Source organism: Plectropomus leopardus, chromosome 5 (genome assembly GCF_008729295.1).
Source record: "Plectropomus leopardus isolate mb chromosome 5, YSFRI_Pleo_2.0, whole genome shotgun sequence".
Classification (NCBI taxonomy): domain Eukaryota; kingdom Metazoa; phylum Chordata; class Actinopteri; order Perciformes; family Serranidae; genus Plectropomus; species Plectropomus leopardus.
In genome coordinates, this window is record NC_056467.1 from 21,053,327 (window position 1) to 21,071,906 (window position 18,580).

The following is an 18,580-nucleotide window of genomic DNA, read 5'->3' on the forward strand; positions in this document are numbered from 1 at the left end:
TTTTATAACATTCGATATATAAATAGGACTTTTTTTTATCACACATGTTCAAAAATGGTATACTGTTTGCCAAAACCTGAATACAAATGTATGTATATAATAATAATAATAATAATAATAATAATAATAATAATAATAATAATAATAATACATGCATACATACATACACATATACATAGCCTACATATACTTGTTAACCTACATATAATTTCTAGATAAATTTTAAAATAGGCCACCTGTAAAACCATGGGAGTATGCAATTGTTTTTGTCTTAGAAAAATAGCCAATTTCTACGTTATTTTATTGCACCTTCATCTAGATATTTCGGTTGTGGTTGGTTATTTGATGATTTAATGATATAGACTTGGAAAAAGCATGGGAAATTTCTGATAAGTTCTGTATAAATAGCAAGATGAAGGAAGTATCTGTTAAGATATTACACAGAATGTCCAGTAGGCTTAAAACTTGTTCTGAAATGATTGAAGTTGAACATTGATTATTAATTTGATTTTTGTGGGCTGGAAAAAAAAAGTATCTTTCACTTTTTTTCCCAATATATTGACACCCAGAAAGATAAATGTTGTAATAGCCTAGATATTAGTTAATTGTACTTAAGGTATGATAAGATTGGAAATAACAGATTGTAGGCTATATCATACAACTTTTTTTTTTTAATGCTCAGATACTAAACCAACTTTTCTGCACAAGATATTAAGACATTTAAGTTATTAAATGACCATAATATAATGTAACCTAGCATTATGAAATGTGAATGTATTTTTTTGCTTGCTTTTTTTGTTTTTTCCTTTTCATTTTATGTATTTTTATTTCGTTATTTATGTAGCCTATTGTTTCATTTGTTTTGTACTTCTATGTGGCTACCTGTATGCATTCTTGTATTGATCTTGTATTCAATTAAAAAAAACACATTAATGTAATAATATTCTAAAAACATTCTAATGAACAGGCGTTTTAGAAAAAATGTTAATTAACCGAAGAAGTACTGAAGTCGTGATTGAAATAAATTTGTGGGGACGGGTGGCCTTAACGTTTTTATTTTGAAGGCTCACGCCGGAAATGAGATGTTGCCGTTACGTTTGACTTGACGCTACTAAAGAGAGCAACGGGCGTACGGTGGCTACTTGAACGAAAACGGGGGAAGCTCGCTCAAGAACCGGTCGGGCTGTCGTCGGGAACTCAACATGCCACAATACAAATGCTGAGCGTGGGTCGGAAACAACCGTATCTACCCCCTGAACGCCGATAATTGACGGCCACGCCCCGTATCCACCGACCGGAGCCCTTAAAGAACTGCCGGCGGAGGCGCAACGGTGAGTGTTTGAAACCCAGCAGGGAGGGCGGCTAGCGGGCTCACAGCGGAGAGGAAGCAGGAGTGTTTGGGGAACCATGAGAGAGTACAAAGTAGTGGTTCTCGGGTCCGGAGGGGTCGGTAAATCCGCGTTAACCGTCCAGTTCGTGACGGGATCCTTCATAGAGAAGTACGACCCCACGATAGAGGATTTCTACAGGAAGGAGATCGAGGTTGACTCCTCTCCGTCCGTCCTGGAGATCCTGGACACGGCGGGGACCGAGCAGTTTGCCTCCATGCGAGACCTGTACATAAAAAACGGGCAGGGTTTCATCCTGGTCTACAGCTTGGTGAACCAGCAGAGCTTCCAGGATATCAAACCGATGCGGGATCAGATCATTCGGGTGAAAAGGTACGAGAGAGTGCCGATGATTCTGGTTGGAAACAAAGTGGACCTGGAGGGGGAAAGGGAGGTCTCGTCCGGTGAGGGGAAGGCACTGGCGGACGACTGGAACTGCCCGTTCATGGAAACTTCAGCCAAAAATAAAACCTCGGTGGACGAACTGTTTGCAGAGATTGTCCGACAGATGAACTATGCCTCAACACCAAATGGCGACGACCAGTGCTGCTCGTCTTGTGTCATTCTTTAAGAAAAAGGACGACCATAAAGTTTTATTCTTTGCTCGGTTTTAAGTTTGCAATGGTGAGTTGAGACAACATACACTGAAACTATAAAGCTGACATTAGTGATGTTAAGTTTATTAACCCTTGTGCTTATTATAAACATGTTCTTGAAATCCTTTCTCAGCACATGTCCATATTAAGTGTAGAGCAGTGATCAGCAATACACCGGATGTATGCCCAACTTGGCTTCATTTTTAAGATTAGCGCTAGTGTGTTTACTTGATTGACAGCAAAACTCAGTGTTGGTTTCCGCTGGTACAGTAGGACACTTGTAGTCTATTGTTTTGCCAAGCAAATTTGGGAAGTGTCTGACTCATTTGCAGAACTGGAGGAGCAAGCTGTGGCTGACTTAATTATGCTTACAAAGTAAGTGTCAGGTCCCTAAATAGTCTTAAAATGTCTTGCATTCAATTATGTAAATATTAGGCCTTTAAAGTCATAACTGAGTTGTAAATTCAAATTTGTTAGCCCTTACTTACCACAAACATTAAATCTTATTTCAATTTTCCATAATATGATTTCATTTTCTCAAAATGAGTCCAGCTCCTCTGCATAAAAGTCTACATTTCTTACATACCACCAAATGTATTTTTTTACTTTTTACTTGCAAGCATCTGTTGGCAAAATGTAGATTAACTTAACTCTAATAACCATATTCCTACACAAAAACCTACACAGGACCACATATGAAAACAAATGAATTTACATTTACTCACCTATAATGCTTTAATAAGAAAATTATTATTTGTCCAAGTATCTGTCTTAAATTTGTGAAAATGATCTTGAAAAGGTCTTTAAAAAGCATTAAATTTGAAGTGTCTGATACCTGCAGACGCCCTAATCTGTACACCTACAGAGTTGTTCAACAACTGCTCAAATGGTATTTTCCAGAATGAGGTTAACAGGAGTCGGGAGATTCCAGTGTTCTTGTTTGGCCTACATTAAAGGCTCAGTAAGTTGATGAACCAATCCCAGCCCTAAAACCAGTTTATTTTCTTGTCAGAGGTTGTTGTAGTTCATTCACAACTCTTCTTATGTCTTGTTTGTGGCAGTGTGTTGCAGCAAGTGTGTACTGTTGAGCTCTTCTTCATGTCTCACCCTGGCCTTGGAGGAAAATACAGGGAGGAATGCTGCAGGGGGACGAGAGGAGGAGGAGGGGAGCAACTGAGACTCAGAGGGAGGGGTCCACTCTTCAGGAATTCTGCTGGGTTGGAGTATCTTTGCTGCACGATCAGTGTCCACCATTGATGTCAACACAGTGTCAGATCCAGAGTTTTCAGCAACACCCCCCCCCTCACCAGTTCCAACTGTACTCACAACTGGAACTAAAACCCCAATGGAAAGATATGGAGGGCAACACTTAGAGACACACATAAATGGATATTTCTGTATAAGAAGACAGAGAGATAGAGTATATTTTGTTAAATAAACTGCACAGTCTGGGGCGGGTAAAGATTTTGGGGATATCTCTACCTAACCCATTTTTGGAGCAATGCTCCACAACACTCCAAATCCTATTTTTTTTTTTTTTTTTTTTTTCCCAAAGTCAAAAGAAATTGACACCACTTATCTGCTGGTGGAGTAAACGTGATGAGTGCCACTTTTTTTCTTCATCTCCTCTTCACTGCGCGAGAGGACCTTAACTGAAGTGACACAGGGACGGTGACCTGATCGCCCTTGTGTCGAGTGCCTTTCCAAAACAAATCAGCTGTTCAGATTTAGTGCCAACCTACATGTATCACCAAAAGAACCCTTCAACATGGCAATCCACAATTCAGTGAACTGTTCTTCTGGATAATCTCGTAGGGGCAGAGGCTGAAAAGAAACTACAATAGGCTTTTTGTTCATGGAATGGCAGTTTTCTGTATGTTTTACGTTGGCCTTTTTGAAGTCTAAGGTGTTCATTTTGCAATGTCTGCTTAGTCTGGCCAAACCTATATCTTGAAATGCAACAGGTAACTGGAAACTCCCTAGACATGATAACAACACCAAATGCTTACCTTCCAGGCCACTTAAATCAAATTCTGTTTCTGTTTATTTTGTTGTTTTTAACAGGAAATGTGATGATGTACCGTTGACAAATCTAACCTGATTGTAAGTTTAATTTCAGGCCAGCCTTTTAACAATGGCTGTCTGTTTTAAAAAAAAAAAAAAAAAAGACTTTTAATACAAATTGCATTTTAAAAAAAGAAACCAGGCTGGCTTTTCTCTTTGTTGACATGTTTCAACCTGTTACCTCAATGGCTAATTGCCATTTTGCCGATCCTAAACAAAGTTCAGAGCAGTGTGGACAAGAGTTTATCATAACTTAACCCTATGAAACCTGGTTCAACCTTAGTTTTCTCGTGATGCATTCAGATACCTTTCACTAGCATTTGAACCTTTGAAACGTGAGCAAATTGGTTTCGAACACATTGAAAAAAGGCAATCAGTAATTTGGTATGAAATGTCATGCAAATTACCAAAAAAAAGTATAAAAGGCTACAAGAAAATTAGCTCCAAAAAAGAGAGAATCATTAGAAAATGATAAAAGAATAAGAGAAAAGTATTAAGAAACTATTATTATTTATTATAATGTGTGTAAATGTAGGTTACAGAAAAAGTATATATTATTGTTGTTTATATATATATATTTTTTTTTTTTGCCATTTTTTTGGTTAATTTATTATTTTTTCTTTTACTTTTCATTCTTTTGTCTATCTTAATTTTTATTGCCTTGCTAGTTTTTGGATTGTTTCTTGTCAAGTTACTCATTGTCTTTTTTTCCATGCTTTTGTGAAAAGTCTGTAGGTTTTTTAAGGGTTTTTAAACACCAGCTTAATATGTTTCAATGCACATAAATAGCTGGATTACTCCAAATACCCACAGCAATACAGTAGGCAAAAAATATAACAGTTCAGTTGTTGCATAATTTACAGTTAACATGACTTCCCCCAAAACGTGGTCAGACGTCTGATGGTTGAGGATAGTTCAAGCTAACAGGAAATTCGAGCTCAAAAGGAAATGCAATGTGTTTTATTTTGAAAAAAAGTACTCTGCACCTTAATGCAAGCTCAATTGCATGTGATGTTGGATGTAAATATGAAAGCAATTTTGCCCCAAAAATCAAGTTTTATTTTTCTACCTCTGCCTAACCATGCATTTTTAAAAAAAAAAAAAAAGTCTTTACATGTGGTTAATGCTGAAACCACCGTGATACCGTAATACAGACGCAAACTCAAACCAGAAAGAAACTAGACCAATATTTGTTCATGCTATGACTAGTCTGAAAAAGAGATGAGTAACTCACCTCTGCTGTGCGTTGCTGCGTTTACATGACACTGGGAATCTAAGCATGGTCATTGTCAGGCTATCAGAGCAGCAGGAATTCGTGTGTAGATAATCGTAAGGTACCCGAGGACATTTATCATTCATGCCTCTTTGATGAACCTTACTAACAAAATGGGATCAAAATACAAACACCTCCATCTACTCCTCATGCTTTAATAGATGAAGCCAGGCTACACAGCTCCAGAGAAATGTCTCTTTTAACTGTGTGGGTGTAGCAGTGTTTTTAGCCCAGGGCTTCAGCTCGGTGCAGTGTGTGTTGTGGGTGTGCTGGTGAATGTAATGTGGAGAGGCCGGTATGACTGAGCAGGCCCTGCTCCGCTTATGTTTACCTACAGGGATTACCTTGCTCCGGCTGGCTGGTCGACCGCAGTATGGCTTTGGGGGGGGTAGGTGTAGGTGGTGGTGGGGGATTAAACAAACACAAGACTTCACATAGAGTCCAGTCTTTCTGTGCTGCTCTTCAAGCTGCACTGTGTATGTGTTGTGTTTATGGTATGTACTGTATGTGTCTTATGAGTCTGAGCATATGTGTCTGCCTGTCACTGTCGTGCACAGACTGGACAGTGTAGGTCTGATAGCCAGTGTGAGCAATGCTATCATATGTATTCTTTGGCTTTGCCAACACCACGTGACCGAGGGCATGGGGAGGTCAGGGTACAGGGTTGTGTGAGGGGGCAGTTCAGTGGGAATATTGCATCCAACAGGTGCAGTCGCACAGCGGTGGACATTGAAGCTGGGCATTATGGCTGAAATAAATATTGTGACATTAATAAGGGGACTTTTTATGATACTTTAGTAAATGTATGCCAAATAAAAAAGTAAAAATAATTGAGTGTATGCAAATTGCAGTAAGCATTAAATGTGCTGCTGCTATGTATTCTATTTGAACAAATGCCTCACATGTGAATAACAAATTATGTTAAAAAAAAGTATAGTTTTCTGTCAATCATTAATTCAAACATGAGAATTTACTAAATGATAATTCAATATGTTTTAGCCATCTTTGTCATCACAATACTTATTTATATGTTGATTAGAAAAGTAGGGCTGCCCCTTGAAAGTCAGATTCGAAGCATCAGTTTGAAACCCATCAGTCAACTAAGATTGTTTCAAGCTGAGCAGTCGGGTTTTGGGTTTTTTTTTTTTTTTTGCTAGTCAGTGTGCTATGCAGTATTTTTCCGGGGATGTTTTGATCGCCTGATTTTGCTGCGGAGTGAGTGCTCTTGCCTGTCAAGCTACTTTTTGTTACAAGCAGTTGTGTAAATGCACGCAGCAGCACGGAGGAAGAGAGAGATTGCACCCTGAGGTGAAGAAGTTGTGAATTTACAACTCATCGCAACTTCATACGATATAGTCTCTGGCTTTTGTTTGATATCTAGCGATGGCAAAAAATGTTGTTGCACATTTGTGATGTGTCGTTAGCAGTGTTAGCTTGTTTACTGTATTACATGTATGCCGCTGTCACACTGAACATCCTGCTGAGCCCTATTTTTATGTGAAAAAAAAAGAATAGTTTATTATTCGTATTGAACTGCCAAGTCTGATTCGACAGACATAATTGTGAGTAGGGTACAGCCCTGGTAAAAAAGTGAATTATTGCCCGCCCTACTACAACAATCTTGGTATTTGCAGATTTGTTCTATGTTTGATCAGAAAACCATGTGCATGCTGTGTGGCTTTAATTCAGAGGTGCTTTGTGTTTGTGTGATTGCTGATAGCAGGTCTCAGATCTTTCTTACTTCCACCACAAGACATGGCTAGTTCACAGCAGTGCTATCTGTGTAAAGTCAAGGCTGATTAGCATGTGTCCTCCAAGGCTTCAATACAGGTTATGTGATTAGACATGAGCCAAGCAGAAGTTGAGCTTTAAAATAATATAGTTAAACTGGTGGTGGATGAGAGGGAAAAGTTGTTACAGCTATGCCCCAGATACTGTAAATGTACACCCCCCATCTCCGACTGCTGCACCGCTTCTGTCTCTTGCCGTGGTATAAACATCTGATAGCAGAAGAATTTGCCCTTTGGAAAGAAAGGGGCCTGTCGAGTTCCTGTTTCTTTTTTATCTATCTCTTTCTAAGGAGTGAGAAGGTGAAAGTTTCACTTCCTGCTACAGATTTTCTCTTGCACAACTCAGCACCAGTGTTGACTTTGCGTGGTTTTGAGTTTGATTGATGTCAGCCTTTTAGTTACTGAGTTTCAGTATGTCGCAGTCACATTTTGTCAGACTTGAACTGCTGTGTTTTTATATTATGTCAACAAATTTAATCAGGGTGTTTTTAAATGTGTTGGTTTATTTTGTAGCCAACAGGAAATCACTTGTGTTCAGGTTTACAGATGGCCTGACTGTGTCAGTGGTTGTTGGTCATGGGAGATGGTCATGTGATGTGGTTGCCATGGTTAAGGGGGGTTGGGATGTGGTATGGCTGCTCAGGGTGGCCTCGTGACCTATGGGAGTATAGTCACTGCTGGAATGGTGACTGTAAGAGAGGAGGGTGTCGCTCTGTTTGATCATCTTGCTCTCAGTTGCCTTAAACATATATTTTCTTTGCTCATGACAGAAAGTGTGGTTTTACTTTTAAATCTAATTCCTGCAGTGTAAAGAGAATCGTAGAGGCCGATTTAACAGCTTTGGCTAAATTATTTCCCTTCCTTGGAGGCAATAAACTAAATATTGATTTTTTTTTTTAATGATTAAGATGGGGTTTTAGTGTGTTGTTTGCTACACAGATCTGTGCTGGGTTTCTATTTTTCTGTTCGTAGCAGTTGCTCTGACAGGAAGTGTTTCGACAGCCAGTGAGAGTGGGTGGTGTGTGTTTGCATTTTTTACATGGGATTTAATCACTATATAGGCTCCTAGCTGAATTACAGACTTCTCATACTCTTCTAGCATCATCATGCTATTTTTGAGGCTCTGTTGTGTTCAAGAGTGAGGTTTTTGCCCTTTTTTTCTTGGCAGATGTGCCTGTTATGTACTGTATCTGTCTAAAGCAGTGTGCTCTCTGAGATCCATTTCACTCTATCAGCCTTTCATTTGACATATTTCATTTATTTTGACACATTGCATCCCTTGATGTGTGATTTAGCAAAAAAATGCATGTGCAAGTGCTTGCATTTAGTCAAAAAGGACCTATTATGATCATTTTCAGGTTCTTACTTGTATTTAAGGTTTCTACTTGATCATGTTTATATGCTTTAATGGTGAAAAAACACTATTCTTCTCATACTGTCTGTGCTGGAATATCTGTATTCAGCCTCTCTCAGAGAAATTCAGTTTTAGGGCCTGTCTCTTTAAGAAGCCATCCCGTAAAAGCTCAGTCTTCTCTGATTGGTCAGCGTGTCCAAGTCTTCTGAATCTCAGTGTCTCTTCACTGTTAGTACAGCAGGGGAATGACTGTAATGCAGAATAGTGGCACTTTTTACTGTGAAAAATCACCAATTAAAGCTTCCAATCACAACTGGACATGTTCTACAAGGGATATGATTGAAAATTGGAAAGAAATTAACAGCATAAGAAACCAAAATTACACGATTACCTGATGTTAGCATGCTACGTGTACATTAGCAGTTAACGGACTTTCCCACAGAATTTGAATTTAGTTGTGGCAATATATATGGATGTTTTTGCAGGTCCATGAGCACAGTGCAGGTGGAATTTGTCATGAGGTTTTTTTTTTCCTTTTTTACTCAGCAGCAGGTTGAGGAGGCAGAGGGTAGATCATTGATTCGTCGATCTGGTTAGAGCTAATTAGATAGATGCATGAGGGGAGCAGCTGCTGTAAACTTTTAGACCCAGTACGATGACTGCTTCATCTGTGCCCAGAGTATGCTCTGCACACAGACAGTGTGGTGCAATGAATAACCAAACATTATATACATTCCAGTAGTGCTCCTAATGAACAGTCCAGCTCAAAAAATCAAAAATCCATTTGTGGCGGCAGATGTTTTCACCATGGTTGGCCACCACAAATAAATTAATGTGTGGGAAACCGTGGTATACTTGCAGCCAGGGGAATTACTTTAACAGAGAATGGCGGCACTGTTTACCGTTTATCTTCGATGAAAGCTTCTAAACACAACCAGACATATGTAGCAGGATTGATCTGAAATTGGGGAGAAATTAACAACATATGCAACCAAGCTGATATATTTTCCTGATGTTAGCATGTAGCTTTATGTAGCAGTGTAGGCTACGTAATGTAAACACTTGCAGTAGCATGCTTAGAGCATAAGACCATATAAAGAAACCCGGCACGCTATGATGTCATACTGTAGCCAGAGTAGAAAAAACAGTTGTGAATCTGAGGTTTTTGTTTACAGGAATTACTTCTTCCTGAGTTTACCTCCTATTATTTAAAACTTTGAAACAATAGGTTCCCTTTTATATGCATCAGCGTTGTTCATTTTATAGTTTGTGCCTCTGTCATTTGTGTTGGGCATTACCATAACAACACAGGAACAACCATTCACTCCTTGTTTGTCTTCCCGTAGAGGGCTGAATGAGCTTTGTTTTTTTCTCTTTCACTCACACATGAACACACACACACAAACACACACATTGCAGTTAACCCACGTTTAAACCCACTACAGTTTAGATTCCTGCAGCATTCCAACACTGAGACTTTGTCCAGACACAAGCAGCAGAGGCATCACTCATATCCTCGGTTGTACGATGTTCCCTTGCTGGAACAGTGTCCTGGATTAGACCGGTCAGTTTCCTTATCACACAGTTATTACTTCATCCATGCAACCATATCATAATCTTTGGCCATACTGCACCTTGGAGCATGATGTCTTGTTATAAAATTGACTGTGAAAGATCTTCATTTATATGGATTTCCTGGAGAAAGTTAAATGTATTACAGTGTTTTGGCTTGATAGTGTATACTTGTATGTCTCATTGTATACTAGACAAAGTAAACATAACAAGGGTCAGGTGAGAGCAAGAAGTGTCATGAGTGGTATCCATTAGTTTCTTCATTCAGCTCTCTATAAAACAGGGAGTGGCCTTCTCATTCAGAGCCGAGATGGGAATGCCCCGAAATTCCTCCCATTCCTGTCATTCCTTCAACTGTAATGTCTGGACATGTCTTTAGCCCGAACTGAGAGAGGGATGGATCGGGGGAGAAAGTCTGGATGTGACAGGGAGTGGTATTTGTGTGTTCTTTAGGGTTTATTTCAGGGCTTTGGCCTTGCAGTTGCCCTTTGTGTCTGATTGGAAGTTGCTTTCCCTTGTTGTTTCACAGCTTTCCTTGTGTTGTCTTGGCAGAAAGAGGAAAGAAGCTACAACAAACACAACGGTAGAGATAGTGCAGCTTAGATAAAGGATAAAAGAGAGAGTGCAGGGTTTGTCTAAACAGGCCTCCAGACACGGCCCCACTGTGTCACAAGATGGATCCCACTGGGCACGCAGTCAAACTGCTCTTTATACCCATCTTTAGATAATCATAGCACAGTTGCCTCGGTTTGCACCAGAGCTCAATCTGAAAAGGAAACTAGGCCAAATGAGCCAGTCAGACAGGACTAGTTACTCGCATAGTCCCCTGTGTGGATTAATAGTTTTTGTTCACTGGTGTCAGTGAGGACGAGGAATGCTTAAGGACCTGATTAGTAATTGGGCTCAGTTGCAATCAGTGTTTTAATTATTATGGGAAAAAATCAGGTCATGAAGTGTGTGTAGGCCTGACTGAGTGCAATTTGATCTTTTCTGAAGGTATGATTAAATATATAATTGAAATCTTGTGCTGCCTTGATAAAGTCTCTAATGTATAGGGTATTTAGATCCTCAATAACATCTCTGGTAGTGTTACCTTTGGTCTGAATGAGTCAGGCACTATGTCAGTCACTTGGCGGCTGTTGCTCTCCAGCCTGCTTTAGATGTAGCTCCTGAGGTTTGGGTGTGGTTTCTCACTTGAACGACAGGCTGGTTTCTCTTCCACAGGACTTACAAGAAGTGAACAGCCTTAAATACTTCTTCGGTAACTTGTTTGTGTCACTGTGTGATCATACGTCTGCATTAGACGTTTTGAAGTTATGCATTAGGTCACATTTAGAGAAGAGGAAAAAAACGTCATTTGGACCTGAACATGCTATTTGTGTGATTTTGGAAGGTTTGGGTCAAACCACAGAAGTGTAAAGTTAGAAGTTTGAAACTATTGGTTGTGATAATGCCCTAAGAGATTTTTGTGATGTAATAATACCCACACCACCTTACCGCTGCAACCCCCACCACAAGGACGTCTCAGGGCACAGTTAGAAACAAAACAGCATCTCTTGATCTGGTTCGAGTTGTACCAACTGTTTAGAAATCAATTTCAGAGTTTGTGTCCCTAAAAAAATTAGAAGCTTGTTTCAAACAAGTGGTTTGCTAAATCTGATTTTCCATTCAGAAATTAAGAAATATCAAGCTAGTAAAGACTCAAGCAATCTGTTAATCTGTAGCACCATTCAATTAAGTCCTTGTTGCATCAATAACTGAATAAAATAAAATCCTAGTCTCACTCCCAGGGAATGAAAATACAAGGTACAAGGTAGATTTATTGTCATTTGTCTTAAACATGGTTTAAGTAGAAATGAAACTGAAGATGATCCTAAATCCAGCTACATCGTCTCGCAGCCTGGAGAAAGAATCTGCAAAAATACGCTGCTTGGGCACCATTTAGCAGATGCAACAGGTTTTCCACCAACTCTAATGTAAACCCACCCAGGCTGTTTTAAGAAGCTTAGAGCAACAGTCATTGCTTAAAGAACATGACAGTCCATTTAGGACCTTTGACAGCCAAATTCAAATCAGGTCATTGTTGAGTCTAAGTGGACGTTTGTGCCAAATTTGAAGAAATTCCTTCAAGGTGTTCTTGAGATATTCTGTTCACAAGAATGACAAGGTCACAGTAACATTTTTTTGATTGATCATTAAAATCTAGTCAGTTTATCCTCGTGTCCAAGTGGATGTCTTAGTGTCACTCAAAGCCAGGTGTTTTGTGGCAACACACCGCTGCCTTTTCAGCTGCGTTTGTGCCACTCTAAGCCTTTTTTTTTTTTGGCAACATCCTTAATCTTTTACTAACTGTAACCAATTGGTTTTGTTGCCCACACCTAACTGCCAACCCCTTCACTCTAGTGAGTTTGTGTCATTTAAAGTCAGGTGTTTTTTTTTTATGACAAATACATTCTTTTTCAAACCATATCCAAGTAGTTTTGTTGATTAAACTTCACCACCTTCTGCATCAAAATGTAAAGCAAAAGGTTACCCGTGGCATCCTTTTAGTAAAGCAAGGGCTTCTGCCCAAGTTGCAAAATATGATGGTTAGGGATGAGATTATGCTGTGATATAGCTAACTCTGTCTTATAAAAGTTTCGGCGGGAAACAGGTAGTCTTGTCTGCAGATTCTTTATAGTTAGTACTTTCGGTTGCATTTATGCAGTTTAAAATCAGTGGTAAATATATCTGAATGAGCTAATCTACCAACATTATTTGTGTAACTTAGTCTCATGTTACTGGCCTTACATTTTGTAATTTGAGGTACATCGTTTTAATTCTGTGAAATGTTGTTCGGTCAGATGTTACTCTTCAGTCTAAACGTATATTTGCAAGCGAACATTAGCATCGTCAGGTACAGCCTTCAGCTACTGGGTGTGAATACTTAAATCTTTGTGAAAGAACAAGTGTCTAATGTGCAAGCAGTTTTATTTTTGTGAAGTGAAAATCTCCTTCTAGTAAACACAGTTATAACTATGGGTACAGTTTGACCTTTGTTGTAGTGCTGGTGCAGCTGGCTACCGGTGGGTGTACTGGACAGGATGTTTGGTGTCAGTGGGGTCCGAACCTTGGCCTTCAGAAACATATTTATCTTCATTCACTACATTGTTATTTTGCTTCCAGCTTCATTGAGAGTTCAGTTTTTTCATGCTTAACTTGCAATCAGCTTCATCTTCCTCCTTTCCTTTCCATCCCCCCATCTGGTAGATCTGTGGTCAGAAGAATGTTTGTGGCATCCTCCGGGGCCTGATCCTGGGTCATGTGACTGCCTCCCACCACTCTGGTGTTGCCCTCCTGTCACCACGGCGACGTCAGTACTCTGACTAACATGCTGTGACACCCGTGACCTTCCTCCCCCATTTGCAATCCAATTTCTTTTTCTCATTTCATCATCTTTTTCCCCCCTCCTACTGAGTTTCTGACTGTTGTCATCATTACGCTATATTTAGTCATTCTCGCCACCTCTTTCTAGCAATTTGGATTGTTGTGCATCTCTAGGAATTTGTCACATCGTGCTTTTTCAGTTCTGGTTGTGCGTTTCCTTAGTAGGGTGAGAACTGAAGAAGTTATTTAGATAGATACCATGTTTAGGTGCATTTATTTAGTTATTTACTCCTCTTCTGTCTCTATCTGTCTGCCGCCTTCCTTCCCCCAGTTATGAGTCCAGATTCATCATCAAACTTTTCACCCGAGGCAGAGTTATGCAACATCTCTTTTATAACCTGAGCAACCAGGGGGCTGAAAAAGAACCTTGTGGGAGAGATCAACTACAAAAAGAAGAGCTGAAGTATTCATGTATATCGAGAAGTATGTGCGTAGCACTTTACTGCAATATTTATGTGAGCTTTTAGGCTATATGGGCTTGTCGTTTTGTCCTCATATAGGGACAGTTCGAAAGGATATCTCCCACATTTTCATCCAAACATATGGTTAAAATGTCATGTTCATAACTTTCTTAAAACCATCACAGAACCAAAATCAACAAATCATCTCATCCAAGCAGTAAAAAACCCGCTGGCCTACAAAAAGGCTCTCATTTTTGCAGTTTTAAGTTAGGTCATCTTGCTGTCTTTAAATGAAACTAGAATTACTTTCTCACAGTTGTATCCCTCCAGTCAAGTTGCAGTCACAGTTTTCATCCATGTCTGTAAAAATGTTGTTGCTTCACACAAATTTCCCCCCCGCCAGCACAGAAGCTCTATACAATCAGCACAGTTTCAAGGTGGATACTCAAGATAAGTGTCACCAATTCAATATCTGACCAAAAGTCTCCCCCTCCGTTGCTGAGTTATGGTGGTAAATAACGGCCATGAAAAGTGTTTTTGCAGAACATTATGATTTCACAGTGAAGATGACCTTTGAGCTTTTGGATATAAAATGTCACTACTTCATTTGAAATTTTGGCACACTTATCTTTTTAATTATAGAGTTATGTTCAAAAACATGTTTCATGAGGTCAGATTGAAATTGACCTTTGACCTTCAATCTTTGACGACCAAATTCTAATCAGTGCATTATTGAGTCAAAGTGAATATTTGAAGAAATTCCCTTATGGTGTTCTTGAGATATAGCATTCATGAGATTGGGATGGACAGCCTGAAAATATAATGCCTCTGGCCACAGCTACCGCTGGCGCCTGGGCCCGAAAAACACATTTTCACATTTTGTCTGCTAACTAACCAGGAAATAAACCCTTACATTCCAAGGAAATGGAAAAAGTAGTATTATTTCAGGATCGTGGCCAATTTTTTTTTTTTCTCAAGGTTTTCTGATTTGTATTCTTGTGAACACATTCCAAGCAGCCAGTACATTAAATATTCAGACAAACTTTGCCCTTAAAAGTAAGAAAAAGAAAAAAAATACTCTAGTTCCACAATTGAAAAACAAAAGTAAAAAATGTGATTTGTAGATTGTTGTGTGTGTATATATATATATTATATATATATATATATATATATACGTTTATGGTTTATTATTATTATTTCTACAGTTATTACAAATAATAGCAAATGTGTCAGAGGAAGTTTATTTACCTTTCTGAAAACATTTTCCAAATATGGCCCCGACAGGAAGCGTGCAGGGAGAAACTGGTGTGTGGCGCAGCTGACTGTTCACTTAGTTTACCTTGTAAAATGACACAGCAGCCCCACCCAGAATACCGGAGTATCTGTCTCACACAACAACACACTGCAGCAGGAAGTGAGCGTGACGATGCAGCAGTCAGAACCAAACATTCATACCTCTACAGCCAAATCACTGTTAGCACATCACACCGGGTCATTGCGAAATGAGTCACATATTGGTCTCTTTCATTTTCGCCGAAACTACTGTGGCATGTTTGTGCTGACAAAGTACAGTGTGTACATATGCAATTATACCTGGTGGCATGTAGCTTATTGCCCTCACATAGTTAGAGCATAATGTCCATACACGAAGCTGTCATTATGTGTTGTAGTAAAGACATAGCGGATGCCCCAGATATGACCCTCCACATTGAATTGAATTCTGGGAATTTTGGAGAGACTAGGCTCTGAGGAAATTGCTCATATCCTGTGTGGAGCTGTGGAAGAGGAAGTCTCCTGTGACACTGGGAATCTCCAGTCTACTGACCCACATCTCTGGGCTCTGGATCCTGCTGCACTATAGTAACCTATTGCTTGACAGTGTTAAAGTGTATACTAACCAGACTTATGAAAATTTGAATTGCAAGTCATAAGCGTGACTGACTGGAGAACATGTTGCATTGGTATGTTGGTGCAATGAGTATGTTTACATGCACAAAATAGTCCTGTTTTCCCCTTATTCCAAAAAAGACAATATTCCCATGTAGATGGCTTATGAAAATGAATATTCCACCAATATTCCTGTTTACATGCAGCCATGCATGCTCCCATTAACATCTTTATCACGTCAAAATATGGAAAAGTAGAACAGCTGGAGCCGCTTGCCAAGTTGCCTTTTTCACAGCTTCTTACCAGTGGTGGACTTGTTGGACTCTCTCTTTCCTTATTTAACCTTATTTGACAAGATCGACGCTGTGATATTTGTGTATATCCCAAAACCTGTCGATATCCAAGTCTTTTAAAAAGTCTAAAAGCCGGTGTGTTTCTCTTTCCAACCAGAAATGTGGGATTTTCTTTTGCATGCATCTCTACCCCACAGCTTTCCAAACTTTTGGTAATTTGTTTTGTGTACGAAATATCCATGACAACGCACAGGGCCGCCCCTAAACAGTCGAAAGGCCGCATGTTGCAAATTGCAGTAAAAACAAAAAAACAAAAAAAGTTGAAATGAATTTTAAAAATTGGCTGTATACATGTCCAATTAATGCTCCTAAAATCCAAATAATACCAGCACACCCCACAGTCTCAATTGGAAAATGCTTAATTCAGACAACGGCCTAATTTAAAATAGTTAGAAAGAGTATGCTGTTTATATGACCTGCATCAAATCCAAAATACTGTTATATTCGGGATACTAGGGGGATATTGGTGTGCATGTAAACATAGCCAGTGCTTCTTACAGATCACATTATTATTACACAAAGCGTTTTCCTCGCGCATTGGCACAATTTTTGGTCACTGGAATAGCATGAAACTGTCACCTGCATACTTTCAAAACTCAGCAAAACATTGCTTCGTAGGGCCAGTAGTGTTCAAAAACTCAACAGAATTGATGATACATTGGAAAACTTCCTGTTAACCCCATTTGGGAGCATTTACACTATATTCAAAGATGATTACCTTCGCTTCTAACCTTGTACAATTTTGAGTTTGCTTGTTTTGTTGTGTTATGTATTTGTAGCTGTTCGTAACTGCAAGACACCAATTCTTTTAAAGGGAACTGATTATGCTTTTTGGGGTTTTCCCTTTTCTTATTGTTTTGTATAGCATTTTTGTGCTTGTAAAAGGTCTCGTAAGTAAAAAAGCTCAGAGCAAAAGGGAAGTCTCTTTCCCTCAGAAGACACTGCTCCTAAGCTGCCTGAAACAGCTCGTTTGAGTGTCGGTGTTTACTTCCATAACTTGGTGATGTAACAATGTAACAAACATTGTGCATAGAATCCCCACCTACGTCACCACCTACTGTTTGCATATACATGTCCCCAAAAAAGCCTTGTTAGAGCAGCGAGGCTGGAGGCTGCCAAGACTTTGAGCTTGAGTCACGGTGTCGAGAAGACAATGCTTTTTTTTCAAATGAGCTGAATCTATTCAATAAGTGAGTATTGGATTTTATTTAGATGTAACTGCCATTTATGGTGGCTTTGCAGTTAAATTTCCAACGGTTTGCTTAAATTTTGTAGTTCTTTGCGGTACCTCAGAGATATTGCAGCTGTCTGCAATTCCCAATATTTCAGTCTCAGAATTACATGTCGGCTTGACGTGATGTGGTTTTCCCACTGGGTTGCATATAATGTTCTGAACGATGTAGTGTGAATGTGGCATAACTCTCAGGGTTAATTTAAGTCCCTCAGTGCCAAAATGTCAAGCCAGATTGGGTATAATAGTGGAGTAATGGTAGGTGTTTGTGTGTGTGTGGTATCCATTTGGAGACTATTGTAGCTATTTGCCATTTTCCTCCATTACCACTGCTCGCGCTCTCAGTGGTGTGATCTAACTTAGCCAGTCCCTGCCTGTGAAAATTACAGTCAGTCCTCCTCACTTTTTTTTAAAGGTGTCAAAATGATATTTGCAGTCTGTTTGTGCTCGTATGCAAATATCTCGCTGGGCTACATGCACAATAAAATAACTGAAAAGCATGTTAACAGATGGGAGCTGCACATAAATCTGGAGCTCAGTGCTCTTTTCTGCCTTTGGCACCCTGTGCTTGGTTACAAAGTAATTTGCTGATCAATGGGTGTGCTCAAATTCACTGTCTGGCTGCTGTGATTTCAGTGTACCCTAATCCTACTGCCTTTGGGCTTTTACCGAAAGAAAACTCCACAAGGATAGACAAAATATATACACCCCCTGGAGATCAATTTTTCATCATCACAGGCACTGAAATCAAAAGCAAAAGGTGGGAAAAACCTGCTGTTCCTTGAGAAGATTGGCTTAATCTTGGACTCGATGCTGCATTTTCACAAAACCAAGTTACTATGGACAGCATGTAGCATTGAGTAAAGCTCCATACAAACTGCACAAAGTACACCACACAACAACCGTCCCTCATAATACTTGTCACATGTGTCATGTGATGTAAGACTGAATGATGTCCAGTGTTGGTGATCAGTGTGCTGACAGGAAGGAAGGGTGTCTCCATCTAAGACTTCCTGTCCCACTGTGTGACTCAGTGTTGGACGTTGTGCTGCTCTTTTCCTTTTCCCTTCACTCTTCTCTTCCTCCCTCAGGGCATGTCTGAGCTTATTCTCACTTACTTCTCCCACTCACATTTTTCTTCATTTACTTTATTAACTTTGGTTGGACCATCTGTCCAGCTTCTAGAAAGTCAACATGTTATTGACCAGCTGTATTTTTTGCTGTACATATATTCATTGGATGATG

General features: G+C 39.5%; 1 protein-coding gene across 1 annotated transcript; it reads left to right on the forward strand.

The window, feature by feature from the left end:
* Positions 1 to 1,103: 1,103 nt before the first annotated feature.
* Positions 1,104 to 3,332, forward strand: LOC121943618 (ras-related protein Rap-2b). Its single transcript, XM_042487182.1, has 2 exons — positions 1,104 to 2,012; positions 3,046 to 3,332. The coding sequence occupies exon 1, from the start codon at positions 1,408 to 1,410 to the stop codon at positions 1,957 to 1,959; it is 552 nt and encodes a 183-aa protein (XP_042343116.1). The 5' UTR covers positions 1,104 to 1,407; the 3' UTR covers positions 1,960 to 2,012; positions 3,046 to 3,332.
* The last annotated feature ends 15,248 nt before the right edge of the window (positions 3,333 to 18,580 follow it).